The sequence below is a fragment of the Haliaeetus leucocephalus genome, unplaced genomic scaffold (genome assembly GCF_000737465.1).
Source record: "Haliaeetus leucocephalus isolate CR32 unplaced genomic scaffold, Haliaeetus_leucocephalus-4.0 Scaffold217, whole genome shotgun sequence".
Classification (NCBI taxonomy): domain Eukaryota; kingdom Metazoa; phylum Chordata; class Aves; order Accipitriformes; family Accipitridae; genus Haliaeetus; species Haliaeetus leucocephalus.
The window spans coordinates 8,853,796-8,871,171 of record NW_010972653.1 but is presented as its reverse complement, the minus strand read 5'-3'; the positions used below and the strand labels follow the sequence as shown (position 1 = coordinate 8,871,171).

The 17,376-nt window shown below is 35.9% G+C and overlaps 1 protein-coding gene across 3 annotated transcripts in view; it reads left to right on the top strand.

The window, feature by feature from the left end:
• Positions 1–17,376, top strand: part of TRAPPC12 (trafficking protein particle complex 12) — a 55,213-nt gene that overhangs the window by 16,739 nt on the left and 21,098 nt on the right. For all 3 annotated transcript variants that reach the window (XM_010566712.1, XM_010566711.1, XM_010566714.1), the window contains one exon: positions 11,240–11,352. In XM_010566712.1, the coding sequence (XP_010565014.1) occupies positions 11,240–11,352 (113 nt within the window). The remainder of the gene's footprint in view (positions 1–11,239; positions 11,353–17,376) is intronic.

Below are 17,376 nucleotides of genomic sequence, written 5' to 3'. Positions count from 1 at the left end.
TTATTTGCTTAGTAATTGAAACTAAATAAAAATGAATAATCTATTATGTATCCCATTGTTGAAGAGGAAGAAAGGTACCACCAGGCTCAATTCTTTAAAAGTGGCTTATCTCAAGTTATAAATGCTCTACTTCCCACTGCTCCTGATAGCCCATAGGTTAACCAAATAGTTCCACTACTGAGGGTATTCTAGTCCTCTAGGAGTCTGGATTTGAAAAATTGCTATTTTTAAGAGCAATTTCACTCCTGGTCAGGCCATTTTGAAATTTTATTTTTCCTAAATCTGTTATTTAGAAATAAATAACTCTCTGATGCAAGTAGTCTGAGTGATCTTACTGTTCTTTGGCTTTCATACTTGAACCACAATGTATGAATAAAATGCTTGTAAGTAACAGTTGTAATAGGCAGTGCCACTCTGAAAAAATATGGTTCATTTTACATATGATGCTGGTAGTCTCAATGGGGTAACCTAGAAAGATACAGAGATTTTGAGGTTGCTGAGGAAGGGAAGTTGGTGTCAAGGAAGTTCAGGATCTTTTGCAGAAGACTGTTTCATGTGCTTACTGATGCAAAGGATCAGTTGTAGCACAGCAAGGCCAATGTGGACTGCCTAGAGCAAGTCCCTCTGAGCTTACTCATCATCTTTCAGGTGAAAATTTCCTGGTTTGCCTTGAATATATTCAATCCACTGAGAAGGAACTGTGTTATTTTTAAGAGTGAGAGAGGTTTTGGTCATCAGGTTGGAAGCTCTTTGGATCTGGTTGTATTTTGGCAGCTTTGCACATGATGCAGTGCTGCACAGGAGAAGTAGTCTTCCCCAGGCTGTATGTATGTTTCCACATCTTTTTCAGTACTAAAAATAAGTTATTTTGCCTAAGAAAAGAATCCGTGCAGGTTGTGTCAATATTTAAGGTAGTTCAGTCCTCGGGCCACGGAGCATACAGGTAGCAACAGTTCTGGACAGTCTGGCCAGCTGTTGCAGGCACCCATCCTGTGAATGGAGTTTGGATCCAAACTGTCTTTGCAGCAACCACTCAACCACTGCAGCTATTTCATACAAATTACTAGGATATCTGTGGTAAAAAGGTGAGCATAAGGAAAATATTCTATTTCATGATTATATGCCTCAGTTCCTTTTTAACAGTTGAACGTGCCAACCAGAACCATAATATGATCATCTGTAAGGAAAATAAGATCAAGGTTGGATGGAGCTGACCTGCTGGTTGTAGGTATCTCATATAAATGCAATGTGATTAAGATATGGGAACAGCTATCAAACCTTTTTTATGTAGTTTTGAGGGGAGAGAGAGATGCTATTTGCAGGGATGTGGGAGAGAACAAGCAATTCTCTTACGGCTACCATTAAACTACGCAGTGCTGGATTATCAATAAAGAAATTTAGTATACATGCATCATTAACCAGCTAATTTAAATAATAAAATAGATATAAATAATTCATATATTTTGATTGAAATGTATTAGTGGGAATCCACAATCCACTGCCATTTTGGTAATTTTACATAACATTTTGTGGTGTAACAAGTGTAAAATGAGGAGTTTTGTTTCAACATTTTAATTGTGATTCATGGTGTATAAATGGAGTAAGCACTTAAAAATCAATTTAAGAAAGGAGAGTATAGCTATAAATAATGTACACTTTAATTGTAGTACATATAATATTTTGCATAATTTCTTTGTATTCAAAATATTCATAATAACAAATGCAATAAATTAGAAAGTTTTCTGTGTCTTCTATGCTTGAAGTAAGGAAAGTTTATATACCTGAGCTTCTTACAGCAGTGAGGATAGTCCCTCATCCATTAATCTCCGAGAAATACACCTGAAAGAATTTAAAATCCAAGTAAATGTATGAGGAGTGGAAGATGTTTTTTCCATTAATTTAACTTAACGTGGCCAACACAGTCCTCTTAATTTTCCTCTGAAGCTCTCCCAAGGTTTTCACTTTTGGCAGTGCTACTAATCTCTGTTCCATCCTGAGATTTTTTATGGCATTTGCAGCCATACTGTGCATGGATCCCATTACTGTTGTCTTCATCATGCCTGTAAGATCTAACCTTTCTGAAATCTTCCTTTCCTGGTTTCTGCGGTCTCTTTCTTTGGTCATCTCCATTGCCTATAGGTGTGCACCATCTGGGGGGTAGAATCTGCTGGGTGCCTTGTATCAGCCGGTGAAACTAGTTAAGTCACTCTTTGATCATTGCTGTTTGATATGGGGCAGAGATCAAACCATTCTCATTTTGTTGTAAAATCTTAAAAAGACTGAGTTACAGATTTATTTTTTCTAAATTCAGCTGTGGAGAGAAGCCAAAAACTGCAAATTTTTTTTTTTTTTTTTTTAAATAGGTAGGTACTTAGGTCAGGAACTCTGTTCTAGATTGCTTCCTGCACATCTCCATTGTACTCTATGGGGTATATAAGGCTGAATTTTTGTCATCGTTCTCATGAATAATGGATTTCAGGAATTATATTTTTTTAGGGTTTTGTCTTTGTATTTACACAGTCTGACCCACTTCTATTCATATCGTTTCTTTCTGTGTTCCTCATGATACTTCATAAGCTCTCTTGTATGATAGATAGGTTAACCCGAGATATCCTTTCCATTGGTAATGCTTATGTGTTTCTGAAAGAGTGAGAGCCAACAATTAAAAGGGAACATTAAAATGCTATTTCATTCTTTTATGAGATAATTTGGTCTTGTTTCTGGTTAATAGACCAGTAAGTTACAGAAAAGTTAATGCTATCAAAATCAGTGTTCTAAGGCTACAATAATTGAGAATAACTTATTTTGAATTATGAAGGGAAAAAAACCCTATGCACCAGTAAAAATAGGATTTTTATTCCCCTGACCAGAGGTTTATATGTATAGGGGTAGTTTTTTTCTTTTCCCCTTTTCATTCTCCTTGTGATGATACAGCATCATCTGTATTCCTCTAACACAAAATCAGTCTTCTGCTGTCTGGTGGAAAGTGCCTAAATAAGGAACATACTGTTAAATATTTAGTTGTATGTGCTCTAGAAACTGGTTTCATACTGTACACCTTTCCATGAACTCTGTTACTAATTCTAGCACAACTTTTTTTTAGTGTGGCTGTGTTGCAACCTTAGGGATACACTAGTGTGTGCTGCAATAGGCTGGCACTTTCAGATGGATAGTGACAGTTTAAAAAAAAAAAAAATTCTCTCAAAGTACTGTGAGTCTGGATGTCACAACTATTGTTTTAACATGTTTCACTAGGTCTATATTACTTTTATGACTTTACTAATATCCACTTTAGTTAGAAGTTTTAGCAGAAATATATGAAAAAATGATATAAAAAAAATAGTTGGCTGTGTGAGATTTAATTCTTTATATGTCCTTATTTACTCAAGCAGTGCTCTTAATTTGTTTCTTTTATTCGGTTTTGAAATTCGGATCCCCCTAAAGGAATCCTATCATACGTGGTCTGGAACTGTCATTCAAACCTATGTTGTAAACAAGTTCTCAATGCTGATCTCTAAGATGAAATGTAGTAAATTATTATTATTATTACATTTAATAAGCTTATAAAATAGCAAAAGATGTAATAGGAAACTTGTCATATGTCTGTTGATGTAGAGACACTTTGCTTACTGTGAAAACACTCATCCAGAATTTTTCTCTAATACCCACAGAAAGCATTTTACAGATGTTGCACTGTGTGTGTGTGTAGTGCAGAGGGCTGTGTACAGCTCCAAGGTCTACCTGCTCTCTGAAGCTTGGTCTTGCTTCTGAATGTCAGCCTATGCCAAAAGGAAGGACAGGCATGGATTGGGGAAATTTATGTCCTGTATGGTTTCACAGTAAACATAGTGATGACTCTACAATGACATTTGACCATTTTGAGTTTAGTGTCTTCCTTTCTTCTGTCCTTCTCTCCTACTTTCTATGCTAGTAGGAGGCAGCCTTGCTGAAGCTTGCTTTCCTTTTTTCTCAGCATGGTTTTAGATGATGCTATAAATTAAATGCCCTTTTTTTTTTTTTTCTGTCCTCATCAACTTTTGGTTAGTGGGAGAACTGTAGCAGAATGGGAAGTGGTGTGGGGAAAAAAGAAAAATAATTGTGGTGTGTGGGGATGCAGAAGGGAATAATCAAGGTAAAAACAGAGATAAGAGAAGAAATGCACAGACTAAAGAAATTATAGCATATAGGGTGCTCCTATCTGTTAATAAATTTTGCAGGAAAAGAGAAGGGAAAAAAAAAAAGACTCCCAATCCTTGTTATATGTGGTATTGGTTTTCTCGTATGTTACCATAAATACTGCTGTGCCTGAACTTACACTCCCATGTCAGACTGCTTCAGTCTTGGCAGTTGCTCGGAAGAGTTCTTCATTCAAGCTCATGTTGACAGTAAAAAACATATCAAAGCCTCTAGAGGAACTGGTTTGCCAATTATTTTATTTACAGTACTGTGTACATCTCTATTGTCTCTTTAAATTCGCTATCTGTTCTGTTGCTTCAGAGCTACCTTCTATGTATGAAATCAACTGAAATTGCTTGAATAAATACCATTCAAGTGTTGTGGTTCCAGTTGGCTATTCAGAGTAGTCAGACTTGCAAATACAATTTTTTCTGAAATAATAGAATTTTAGTTAAGAAATGTGTCTATGATTTTAAGGGGGTAGACTGCTGCTAAAACATTTAATTGTGCTTTCTTTCCCAAGGCTACGTAGTCTCATTGTAGACAATACCAGCTTTATATAGTATTTCTTAAAAGTGAACAAGTAACTTACTTCTAAATTGCACCTTACTACAGTTATCAGTAGGTAAGATTTATGGTGATCTCTTTGCAGTAGAGCAATTGTTGCAGGGATTTTCTGCATTCTTTCTCTTATGTTTTCCTTGCCTCAGTGCAAATAACTCCAGATTACTGAAAAAGTATTTTTGAAACCTTTCAAAACCAAATCTTAATTCAGAATATCTGTGTTCTTAGGTCACGTGCAATTAAATTGTAAACTATATGGAAACATGCTATTTCAGATAAAATTTTCAAAACATTTTCTTTCAATGGTTACAAACATTTACGCTCCTATCTCTTCTTCAGTCTCTCCAGAATGAAATTAATAAACAAAAGCTTGGAAACTAGTCTGATGAATTTGGATTTTTAAGTGTACTTTTAATTGACAGTCAGTAAAGCTAGGATTCAAAGTTACTACATCATCGCTCTTAAAAATCTCCTTATAAATTATACAAATATGCTGTTGTAGAAGTATGTAAAAGTATGTGTGCATATAAATGCAAGGATATACATCTCTGTTTATACATATGTATAAAGCAGAATGTCTTTCTGAAACTGGGTTTTCTGTATTTCTCTTTTACCCAGTGAAGGAGGGGTTTATTTCTTTGTTTTGTTTTTTTTTACTGTCATAAGATCCCACTTTATACTTTCAGTAAATGATAATTTGCCCTACTGCTGCTTTTTGGTATTTAAGATTTGTTGAATAAGCTGTAGAAGGCAGAACAGAAAGCATTTCTGGTAACTGATTTTGCAACAAGAAAATACGAAGATAAAATGGTGAGCCATTGGAATCTTCTTTTTTCTGCTCTAAAAGGGCTGCAGATGAGGGCTGCAGTTTGAATTTGATTGACATGAGGTGATGTTTATGTTATGACAGTTATGAAAATGTGCAGCTGTTCATAAAGAAATAGAAATTGAAATCTGTGGTCTTAGAAAATTCTACCTGATCTTACTATTTATCCCATCTGTTCCCATGCTTTTGGAGTATCTATTTTCCTTTCAGCAGACCTTTTTTCACTTTTTAGTTTTGCCTTTTGTATGCTGATTATATAAATGAGATTAATTCATGCCAAAGTAATAATCAGAAATCATAGTATTTGAAAAAAATTCTCCACTGTTTAAAAGTGATAACTAAGAAAAGAATTGTCTTAAAATTAAACCATTTTTCCATTATGAACTTTTTATATATAAAATTCTTATGAAACCCCTAAAGAGGAGCAATAAAGGTCAATTGTAAAACATCAAGCTAGAATAAGACTTACTTAACTTAAAAATAAAATTTTAATACATAACAGTGTTTGTAGGGTACTGCCTTTTGTTGAAATCATCTAAGCTTAGTTGACATGGTTTTGCTGTGTAAGAGGGCATTACTACTTTAAAAATCTGAAGCATGAAGTAGAGAGCAAAATCCATTCTCCCATGCTCTAAAGTAAACATTTTAATTATAGGATATGCTGCTTGTTTTAAATGACACATTGCCTTGTTAAATTCAGTACTGAGTGAAATATAACAGAGGACATGGGTTTGATTCCAAATAGTTTTGCAAAAGGCAGCACATGCCGGAATCCAGTGTTTATATAAAAATCTCTTATCCCTACTGGGATATCACAGGAGTATATATGCCCACCTGTATAGTAACCTATATATAATATAATAATAATATATGTAATAGGTATAGGAACCTATTATAAAAAAATGTGTTAGTCTGTGTGCCTTAACTATGTGGCCTAACAGTAAGCAAGTAGGTGAAACCTTTCAGACACTATGATGTCATTCTTAATCTAACAAGCACATGTATTTCTGTTACAGCTTAGTGTTAATGTAGTCAGTCTTACTTTCTTGTTTGTTTTTCCCCATTGTAACTGTGTTTATTGAGGCAAGTATAGGGGTTTTTTCCCCTGCTCTTAATCTGCTTTTTTAATTAAATTTTATACTCTGAATTCTACAACCTGCCTTTCAGACCTTCATAACACTATTATTATTGATCTACTAGAGTCATCAGCAAATGTCATTTACCTCTTCTCAACTGTTTTCTTTTTAACCTAGACAACGTAAAATGAAAATTACAATGTTTTCTAAAATCTCAGACCTGCCTTTTTTAGGTGTTATCTCTTTTTCATTTGTGACCATCTTCATATTAAAATGTTAAGGAATACTTATCAGAAGCCTAAACTTCTGTGTCTTCCAAGACAGAGTGGAAGCTGTATTTTTGTAGATTTGTGTGCAGTTTCTTTTTCTGTCCTGTATTTTTTAACAATAGGAATGGGCTCCTCCACAGTGTTGTTCTTTCAGCAGAAAAAGGCTGAATGATGAGCCTTTATCAACATGATATGGTGACGTCACAGAGCAACAAATTGATGTCCTGTTGTGTAGACCAAAATTCTTAGTGAGCTCAGAGTTAACTGTTCCCAGTCAGCACTTCCTGTGATTCTCTATTTTTTGCTTTTTACCTTTTTATCAGTGAACTGATGTGGCTGTAATGAAGATTCACAAGAGTCCTATTATGGTTTGCCTTTACCTCTTTCATCTGCCATTCACTCCATGAAGCTCTGCTGGGCTGCATTTCAAACCCGTTATGCTCACAATGTTCTCTTCCACCATGGTATGCACGCAGGTCACCTTACAGAGTCCTGTGAGAGCAAAGGTTCATACCCATCCACCCTGTGAAAAGATTTTTAGTAACTTTCTGTTGCTTCTGTCAGGCTCTTTCTTGACATTTTTGTTTCAGACAAGTTCAAAGATGATTGTTCCATTTTCTTAGATTGAGAAAATTATAGATTCAGATTTTGGATAGAGAGCTCAGGAGGGACGGGGAGTGTGTCAGTTTTTACACAACTGTTAACCAGGAGTTACAGAATTATTTTGGTGAACAGATCTCTTCACATGCATTTTCTATTACTGCTGTGTATTTCTTCCTGAGAAGTCTATATAAATTGTATTAGCACTTTATATAAGTAGCACTCATTGAAAGCTTTACCAAATCTAAAGTAAATTTATGGTCTTTTTTTTTAAACCAGAAAATCAGTTTATTAATGTAGGAACTGAATTAGATATATTATCCATACCTCATATCATTTAACTAAAAACAAGCTTACTTGGAAACAGGAACATATCTGGGAAAATGTACTTAACCAAAAATCTCAAGAGTTTCTTTTTTATAAACAGAGTATGTTTGGATGAGTGGCTTGGATAAGTGCTGCCGGTTTTTTATGAGCGATTTGCTCATCTGATTTGACTTGAAGTTACAAAATACAGTTTACATGGAGTGGTAAGACAGCCTTACTGGTGGTAGAAGCTCATTTCTTTTCTCTTCTGTTTTCCCAAATTACCATACGTGTGTGAGAGCATGCATACAGTTTTGTGTTTTCTTCCAAAAAAAAAAAAAATCTTCTGCTATTCAGAAGGATTACAAGGAAACTGAGGAAGAGGGCAGAAACAGTTGGTGTTTCTGAGATTTTAAATAATGTTAGCAGCCTGTTTCATAAGCAGTAACAGAAATTCACTAAATGGATTTGCAGTAAAATTTCTTGCAGGATACTAGTTATGTCATGAGTTTAAAAAGAAAGAAGAAACAGACACTAGAGTTGTAGATCCTCCTGTGTGAAATAGTAATATGAATTCTGGTTTGAAAAGTCATTAGACCGACTACCCTTACACCGTGGGTCAGCTTCCTTCTGGTTTTGTTTGAGATCTGTCATCACACTTGACCTACCTACTGAGGATCACACTGGAATGCTTTTTGCTCACATGCTATGAAGGAAACACTAAGTGGTTGAGAAATAATACATTAATAAAGTACATTTCGAAGTAATATAGTTCTGAATGCCTATTACAACTGAGGTCTTAGTTGTGATAGGAAATAAATCAGATTCTTATGGAGTCTAAGTTGGCCTGGAGTCGCATTCATCATTCTGACATGCACTGACACCACTTCTGATGATGTAGATTGGTAATGGGTTATTCCTTCTCCTTGCATGGACCATAATAGTGTGGCTTCATTCAGCAATATATTAGATCAATACTTTACAAAATATGCAATCTCAAAAAGTGTTTTGCAAAACATTATATAAATTTTATAAAAATGGATAATGTGAGGCATTTCATCTGCACTCCATTAAATACCCGTCTATCTGTACTTTGAGCTGTTCTGTTACCAATTCAGATTTTCTGTATGGGTATTTATTGAGTTGACCTTTTGCTGCATTTTACAAGAGAACGTAATGATACAAACTTGTTCAGAGTTGAAGATGCTAGAACACAGTCATTAACCAAAAATGCTGCTAAAACTTTAGATTCCTTTTGTTTTATACCTCAGATTTTCCAAAGCTTTACTGATGAACAAAACTTTTCCTTTTTTTTACCTTTGCTCAGAAATCCTGTTGAGTGCAGCAATAGGTGCATGGTTCATGTATTAGCAGTAAATTAAGACTACTTTCTCCAGAAGACCAGTTCCAAACTAGCTGGTATTAGGAACTGCTTTTTTTGGCAGGATTACAGTGGGATGGTGGAGTTAGAACTTGGTCACCAAGGGCTGGTAGAGATGGAACCTGCCACAGGTCACATTTGCTTCCATAGGTTTGCAGTGCAGGTTAAGTTCACAAAGCAATTTTTCTGTGGTGTTCTGGTATGGAATTTATTCTTAAATTATTTTTGCCTTCCTTTTCATTGTTGTTCACCCCACACACTCTGACTGTGTATCTTCACTTGTGTCATGCTAGGTACTAGTCAGGATACATACATAAAATATTTCACATCTTTTGTTACCGGTTGAATAACCTTTTACGCTCCTCTTAATAGAATTTCCAAGGCAGTTTTGTTTTCTTAAAATTTCTGTTCCACATATGATGATGCATGAAACTCCTGTGTATATCCGTTACAGGAATACAGCAGTCACAGAAGCCATGGGGAGTAGTTAGCACTGGCAAAAGAGAATTTGTGTAGATCTAAGTGGCTTACTCTGAAGGTCATAATTAGTGAGTTTTGTGATTAAAATTTTGTCAACCTTTAAAAAAATGTCTGGAGGCAGTGACTCATTGTATACAGCATTTACCTCTTTGACATACAAACCTGTTAAGAACTGGTGCAAAAATCTATCTAAAAAGCTCCCAAGTCCTATTTTTGAGAAAAGATGAGGCAAGAGGTGACTTGGGAGGGAAATCCCCTTAGAGTATGTGTAAAGTAAGCAAATTTATTATATTAAAATATTAGAACTGTAGTACGGTATTTTGCAAGCCCTATTTCCCCATTATGCTAGCTCTGATTTGGTTTTAATAGTAGCACTTAGTTTATGTTCAGTATTATTGTGTGTGTATCAGGATATGCAGTTATCTGAAAGCAAGATGTTGCACATACTAGGATTCCCTAAAACTCCTGAAACTGCCCTTGAAGTCAGCCAGAATGCTCATAAACTTAGAGGATTGGGTCTTCGGTAAATATTATAATAATAAAGGTAAAAATAAACTAATGTGAAAAGGAAGAAATTTATTTTACTCCCCAAATATTGCTTAAAATTCTTTCTCTATTTTTTTATGTTTTCAATAACCCAGAAAATACTCAAAATATACACTGTCTTTATGAAGAGTCAGTCTCAAAGTGTAAAGTCATTTAGTAACTCTTTATGGAAGAGCTAACATTAGTGAAGTAAAACTCAGACTAAAAGTCATCTTTAGAGCAATGGAATGGTCTCTGCTCAGCATAATGGACTCAGACCTTTACACAAACCTATGGATATTAATAGAAAAAAGAAAATATTTTGTAATATCTTTTAATTTACCAGAGTACTTGATATATTTTTAGATCTAATGTGTCTATTATAGTATTATTATTTTTGTTCTTCATTATACCATTTTTATTTTTTATTGCTTTTGACTCATGTTGGTTTTCTGTCCTTTTGGGTTTAGGTTTGGGGTTTTTTTTGTAATATAGAGGCCCTTCATATCATCTTTATTTGAAAAAGGATTACATAGAAGTGGTTTTGCATGCCCTGATCACATAACTTTTTCACAAGCATGCTTTTAAGGCCAATAATTTAATCTTCTTTCTTCTGCATTGATTGCAAAATATGCATAATTATTAAATGTTAGGACTAATGCTCTAGCTGCAACTTGAGTAAACTTCCTTTTTTTTAATCCTTCATTTTAATTAGTTTATAAAAATCTTTAATGAAACATTGTCCTTCCATGCACAACTTGTTCTTGAAAATTTGAATTAGATGCACCTTTTTCTTGCCTTCTTGATTATGGTTATGTAAGTGTTTACCTATTTAAAACATTTTACAATACATCACATGTTATAGCTGAGAAAAAGTTTGCTGTTTTCTCATCTTTCATATCTTTCGTCAGGAGAAGAAAAAGATATGAAGGTAAAATGGACCTTGTGTCATATATACTAGTGAGAAATACCTTGTGTAATGTAGGCAAATCACAACATTATAGCAAATGCATTTAATAAAATTAATTGTTTCTAGGTTCCATGGTTCCTTTCTCCATGCGGATTTTACATGCCGAACTTCCTCAGTACCTAGGTAATCCTCAGGAATCACTTGACAGACTGCATAGTATGAAGATAATCTGCACCAAGGTAACAGCTTCTCTATGCACTAACATTTCTTAATGTTTAAGAAATACATTTTATTGTCCTTATTGTCACAGAAACACTAGGCCAACAGCGATATGTTTTGAAAGTCAGTTTTCTTTAATGATATCAAAATGCAACAGTCAAATTGAACAGGAATGTTGCGTGGTATTGAGATGTAACAGCCAGATTGAACAGGAATATTGGGTTGTAAACACTGTGACAAACAAACTTATTTACAGGTTCAAGATGTCAGTTGGGAACTATCACTACGTGAACTGTAACCAAACTTAAGCTTACAATGATGACTCAAAATGTGCATATCACTCACCGATAAGGCAAGGCACTCAATCCCAGGAAGTTTCCTTAGATAGCATCCTGATCTAAGGGGAGAGTCTCCGACTGCAGAATCAAGGAAGACTGGCTGAAAGGGGTCTTCTGTCAGGCTCCATTTATACCCTGAGTCGGATCGGGGCTCGTGGTCATATGTGGTTGGGGGTCTAGAAGCTTCCCTTAACTGAGATATTTTGTTGGATGAGGTGTTTCTGGTGTGCTCAGGTAGCTGGGGTACATGACTTGGGGCAGTCTGTGTACATGACTCTACTCACCACACAGCCGGGCAGCTGGACCCCCAAACCATGGCTTCTAGTTTAACTTTCTCTTCAGCGTTCCAGAATTTTCGATCTTTATCAGGGCAGGTGCACCTGCCACACTTAAAAAGAACATTAAGTTTCAATGATGACTTTTTTTACTCCATCTTGATAGAAGTAAGGAACTCACTAATAGAAGTAATTCAATGCCTCTTCCATTTTAGGATATATCCTCCTCTCCTCTGTGGTAGCTCTGACTAAAACGAGTAGAACAGTGGACAACATAGTTCACTTGCTTTCATGCCTTTGCCAGACAAGACATGGAGGACAGTAAGCAGATGTGTTTAAGGGCAAGCAGGAGAGCTTTCTTCCCTCAGTTGTGTCCAGCTAGCTCAAAACACAGTTGTTAATAATCTTGATCCTTCAAAAATAGTCTTGATCCTTCAGAAATAGTCTGAATAGCTGGTTTTAGAAACAACAGTCATTTGGGAATATAAATACAACCTGCTGAGTTTGTTTTGGGGTTTTTGGTTTTTTCTATCCAGTGCTATGATACAAAATTATGGCCGAAATTGTAACATGGGATTTGTTGGTGCTGAAACTGGAGTGATGGTGTTGTGAGCACTTGCCTTATCCACTAAACCCAACACTGTGACTGTTAAGCATTCCTCCTTAGGTGTTTTTTACAGAAATCTTTCCCAAGTAGTCTAATGCAACAGTGACTATGAATGTTACAATGTCGTAAACTCTACACTAAATGCAGCATTACTGTCTTATCTGTGACACTTGAAAGTTCAAAACTGTATATAAGACAAATACGTGTGATTAATTTGTATTTTCAGTATTTCTTGCAAGTTTCCTTTATTTACGCCTGAAAATCACTTGGATAATGGAAGTGAAGGGATTTGATAATTGCCAATTGTATAGCTATAATGGCCTTAGGAATATAAAATCAACTTGTTTGTAGCACAGTAGTGACTAGGATAACCAAATGTTTACAGTAAAAAAAAAAAAACAAAAACAGTTCTTTGTATTATGAGGGAAAAAGATAAAGCGTTTAGGTAATAAGTGATGAATGTGGTATTTGTTATAGAGTTGGAAAGAATTGATTTGGAAACAGTTGAGAGATCTATCTAATTTGGCCAAGAAGTGCTACTTTTTAACACTTCACGAATGCTGTTACCTGTTCATGACCATCTCATCTAATAATATCACTGGCAGGCTGTTCTCTCCAGCCTCTTCCTTCATAAACAGTCCTCTTCAATTTGAAGTAATTTTTTTTCTTCTAGGAAATGCCTTACTCCTCTGTTGCAGGATTTCACAGTACTTGTACTGGCATTTGCCTACCCTGGTCTGCAGCAGATCAGCTGTTTCATATCTTGTTTTTATGCAATCTTGTATTAAGTGCTGCATTGTCTCCCCTCAGTCATGAAGGTGCCACTATATTACAAAAACTTAACTTATTTCTAAGTTCATTTATCTTGTAACTGAGAGAGAGAAAATGGTATGAATGTGAATGAGGAAGCGACTGCTGAGCAGGGCGTTCATCAGCTATCTGGCTAACTGTTGAAATGGCCATATCTCAGTTACAGTGTGATCAGCCATGATTCTCCACAGCTTAAAGATTATCGGTCAATAGAGGAATAAAAGAAAAGGAAATTAACTCCCCCTGCTTCTTTAAAAGACCTGTAAGTCATCTACAACCTTGAGGTGGCTCTGCCTGCACTCTTTTCCTTGAAGTGCATATCCTTAGAGCATACCCAGTGTGTACCAAGGAAGCTTTTAAACTATAAAACAAGATTTTGTTTGAACATGAACTAGGCTGATTATTTGTTTAAATAAGGGAAACTGGATGTGTTGAAGAAGATGAAATAGAAATAAAGGAGATTTACAAATTAATATATACATACTTCCCTGCCCGCTAAGTTCTTGAAGAACAGGTCTTTTTACTCATCTTCTTACTCCATCAACTGCTAGTGGCCTAGGTCACTACAAATTCTGTGTGATCCCTTGTGCCCTTGAGGAAAGCTTCTTTGAGGCTGGCTGTACATCTTCCACTAGCTCTTCTGAGGAGTCCCCTGTTCTCTGCACTTGCTGTTGGTTCACAGGTTGCCATCTCTTTCTCTCTGCCTTCCTCTGTCCAAGTTTGTAAAGTTTCTCCCAGGTTAGTGTGTGTTCAGTTGTGGTCAGAAAGAGGATCTTGCTTTGCTTCTGACAGCTTCCACTAGAGGCAGGATACAGTAGCCAGGAAAAGCCATTGTCTGTGCTGATGGATGGTCCTTTTTAAAGTATAATACACAGAAAACTACAAACGAGCAAATAAAATATACCATGCTTCTCAAGGGAATATTTCTGATCAGTTATACTAGACACCTCATTGCAGATTACTTCATTTGTTTGCATTCAATTAAATACCTTGTCTTTTGGAGCAATTCAAAGACAACTGTAGAAACAAGAGTGTGAAAAAGGACAGCTTGTAAAGATAAATATGTTTTTAAAGACATAATTTAACCATTTGAAGTCAGGGTTGGCTGACAAAACACATTGTTTAGATATATATTTTGAATTTTGTATAGAATGCTATTGGTCTAATAATCTCGATCTCACCTTGAATGTTCAAAAATAAAGTTCATAATACTTATGAAAATGCATGGCATAACCAAGAAAATAACATAAAGGATGTACACTCATTAGTCTTAGTATTTGTATGTGACACTTGAGAACCATTTGGGTTATAACAGAATTAATTGGGGAGCTTTCAACCAAAAGCCTCTAGTGTTTTACTTCCCTATTTTAAAAAGTGGAAAAATAATTTTTGGTCATCCGTATTTACAGAAGGGCGTACGAATAGTCATTATGTAAATGAGATGATCTTGGAGTCATAAAAGCTAGAAAAGAGAAAAGACCTATTAGCTCACCTAGTCTGTCTCTCTGCAATGCAAGGTTGTTTTCTAGTTTTTAATGAGCCAGCCTATGGAGCTGAGGTCACATCCCCTGGGAGGCTATTCCAGGCTAATGCTAATGCATTCTTATCATAAGAAAATTTGTATTTCTATTTTGTTTCTCTTCCTTAATGTAATTGTGGGGTTTTTTCCTATCTGATCCTTCCTTTTAACCTGCTAAATTCCCGCTTGCTTTCTGTTGTACACATTCTACAGACAGTTGTCAACTTTGGATTAGCCATTTGACTTAAAGATCTAACCATATTTACTTTGTCACTATTTTGGTAACTCAGTCACTTAAGCACTCATCTTTTTACATATTTCGGGTACCTGAAGCAAGATTGGAGGTTGAGTGCTAAAACATAATTTTCATTTTCCCTGTATAGGCAATAATGTTTTTACCTTTTCCAGTATTCCTGCAAATTTGTAATCAAGACCTGGTTGGATATTTTACATCTCTGTCTATAGGTACAATGTTTGGGAAAGAAATAATCTGTAGTGCCAAATGCACATTACAGCTTGTGGGAGGAATCCAGTGAAATTGTTACGGTCTGTGTGTTATTGCTGGTCTTCCCAACATGAATTGCCTCGATGAGTTGTTGCTCTTATAAGTCTGCCTTGAAATAAATGGTCGCCGAACAGCCAAGCAGCAAGAGTAACAGTAGTAATTTAAATCACAAAAGGGTTTGTTCTTTTCAAGTATTTATTTAAAAACATAGGCGTGAGCACTGTAGTGCTAATAATGCTGAGAACATGCTAATAAATGCTTACCTGGAGACCAAAATGTGAAAAGAACAAGTCAGGCTTAATCTAAACTGCTCCCTTGTTTGTGCCTAAGCTTCCTAGCTGATAGAGGGAGAGCTCCTGGAAATGCACACATCTAATAGTTCATCATATTTTACTTTTTAACCCTAATCCTTCAAGTGGCAGAGCTGTGCTAGGCTCTTCTACCAGGTGGGTGGAGCAGTGGCAAGTGGGTTGACAGTCTTGCTTCCTAAAAAAGCCTCTGCAAGTGTTACCTCTGCAAAACTTCTCAAAAATACTTTGTGCCATTCGTCCCTCTGCCACTCCCTCTGTAGTTCCACCACTCTCCTTCACGAGTAGTTATGTTCCTCCCTGGCCCTTCCATACACACTCTTTATATCTCCTAGTCTTCTGGTTTACTTCCAAATTGATGAACTTTTCAGTCTCTTAGCTACTGATTGGTTATTAAGGTCACATAAGTATTCAGTTTCTCATATGTTACTTCAGTCTAGGGGTATTTGTCTTGATAAAGCATAGGTCGCGTGTAAAACTGATGTTTAAATTACATGGTAGTAATGTTCAATCCTATTTCTCTTTATAATAGAAACAAGGGTGTTTAGAACTATCCCATGTGATACTGCTAGAATAAACAGTTTACATCTGTAGAAAAGTGGGATGAGGGCATTTGCTAAAATTGTTTTGTGTCAACTAACCCAGATAGCTTACACTGAGGAACTACCTGAATCATTAATGTTATTATTAAACAATTCTTGAAAAACTGAGGAAATGCCCAAATACTGAAAAACTGCGGATGATGTTCCTATACTTTAAGAAGGGCAAAAGGAGATAAACCTAGGGAATAAAACAATTAGCCTCAAATCAGCACTGAGTTCTGTTTTAATTACGTTGAGCTTGAGGTGACGGCTAGATATCCCCAAGTAATGTCACAGAATGGTTAATGTAATACTCTAATTGTATGCTAATATCTAATTCTTTCTTTTTTTATGATGTTAGTGAGCACGTTTTCAGAGAAACCCATTGTCTTTTTAAACAAGACGGCATGTCTCATTGATGAAGCCACCTTGTTACATTTAGACCATTTCAAGAGTAAGAACTTTGAGCCTTATTGAAAATGAGAAGTGATCACTAGATGTTTTCCAGGGGAAGAGAAAGATCATGGTTTTTAGACTAGATAGAAAATAGACGATAAGGTGGTTTTGGGTTGTGGGAGAGAAGAATGTATGTTTTTTCTCTGACAAGGTGCCTCATTATACACTAGGCATTTAACACTGAAATGTGGTACTTTGGTTTCCAAGTGATTTCTAAGTGGCTATGCTGCTTTTGAAAGTGGGACTGAGATTCAGTCTTGCAGGCATGCCACTGTGATCTCATAAATTGCCACCAATCAACTAAGCTGCAGTATCTGCTGATGAATGCTTATAGCCTCTCAAAATCTGAGGTAAGGCAACTTAGCCTAGCTCTCTGTGAATGAGGTTTACACTAAAAGATACTGCCTTATATTTGTCATGGGCTAACAATTCTTACTGGGAAAATTACCCTGGCTCAGCTAGCATGTGGTAACTGCTGTCATTTCATTGTATGTCTCTCCTTGCTCTTAACTTCCTTGTAGCTAAATTTATGGCACCTAACTTCAAGCTTTCACTCTAGTGTGTGCAAAGAGCTTGGTATCTCATAGGGCAACTTCTTCCACCTGAAGATGTCTAAAATAGGTGGCATGAACTGACTTCTTGGAG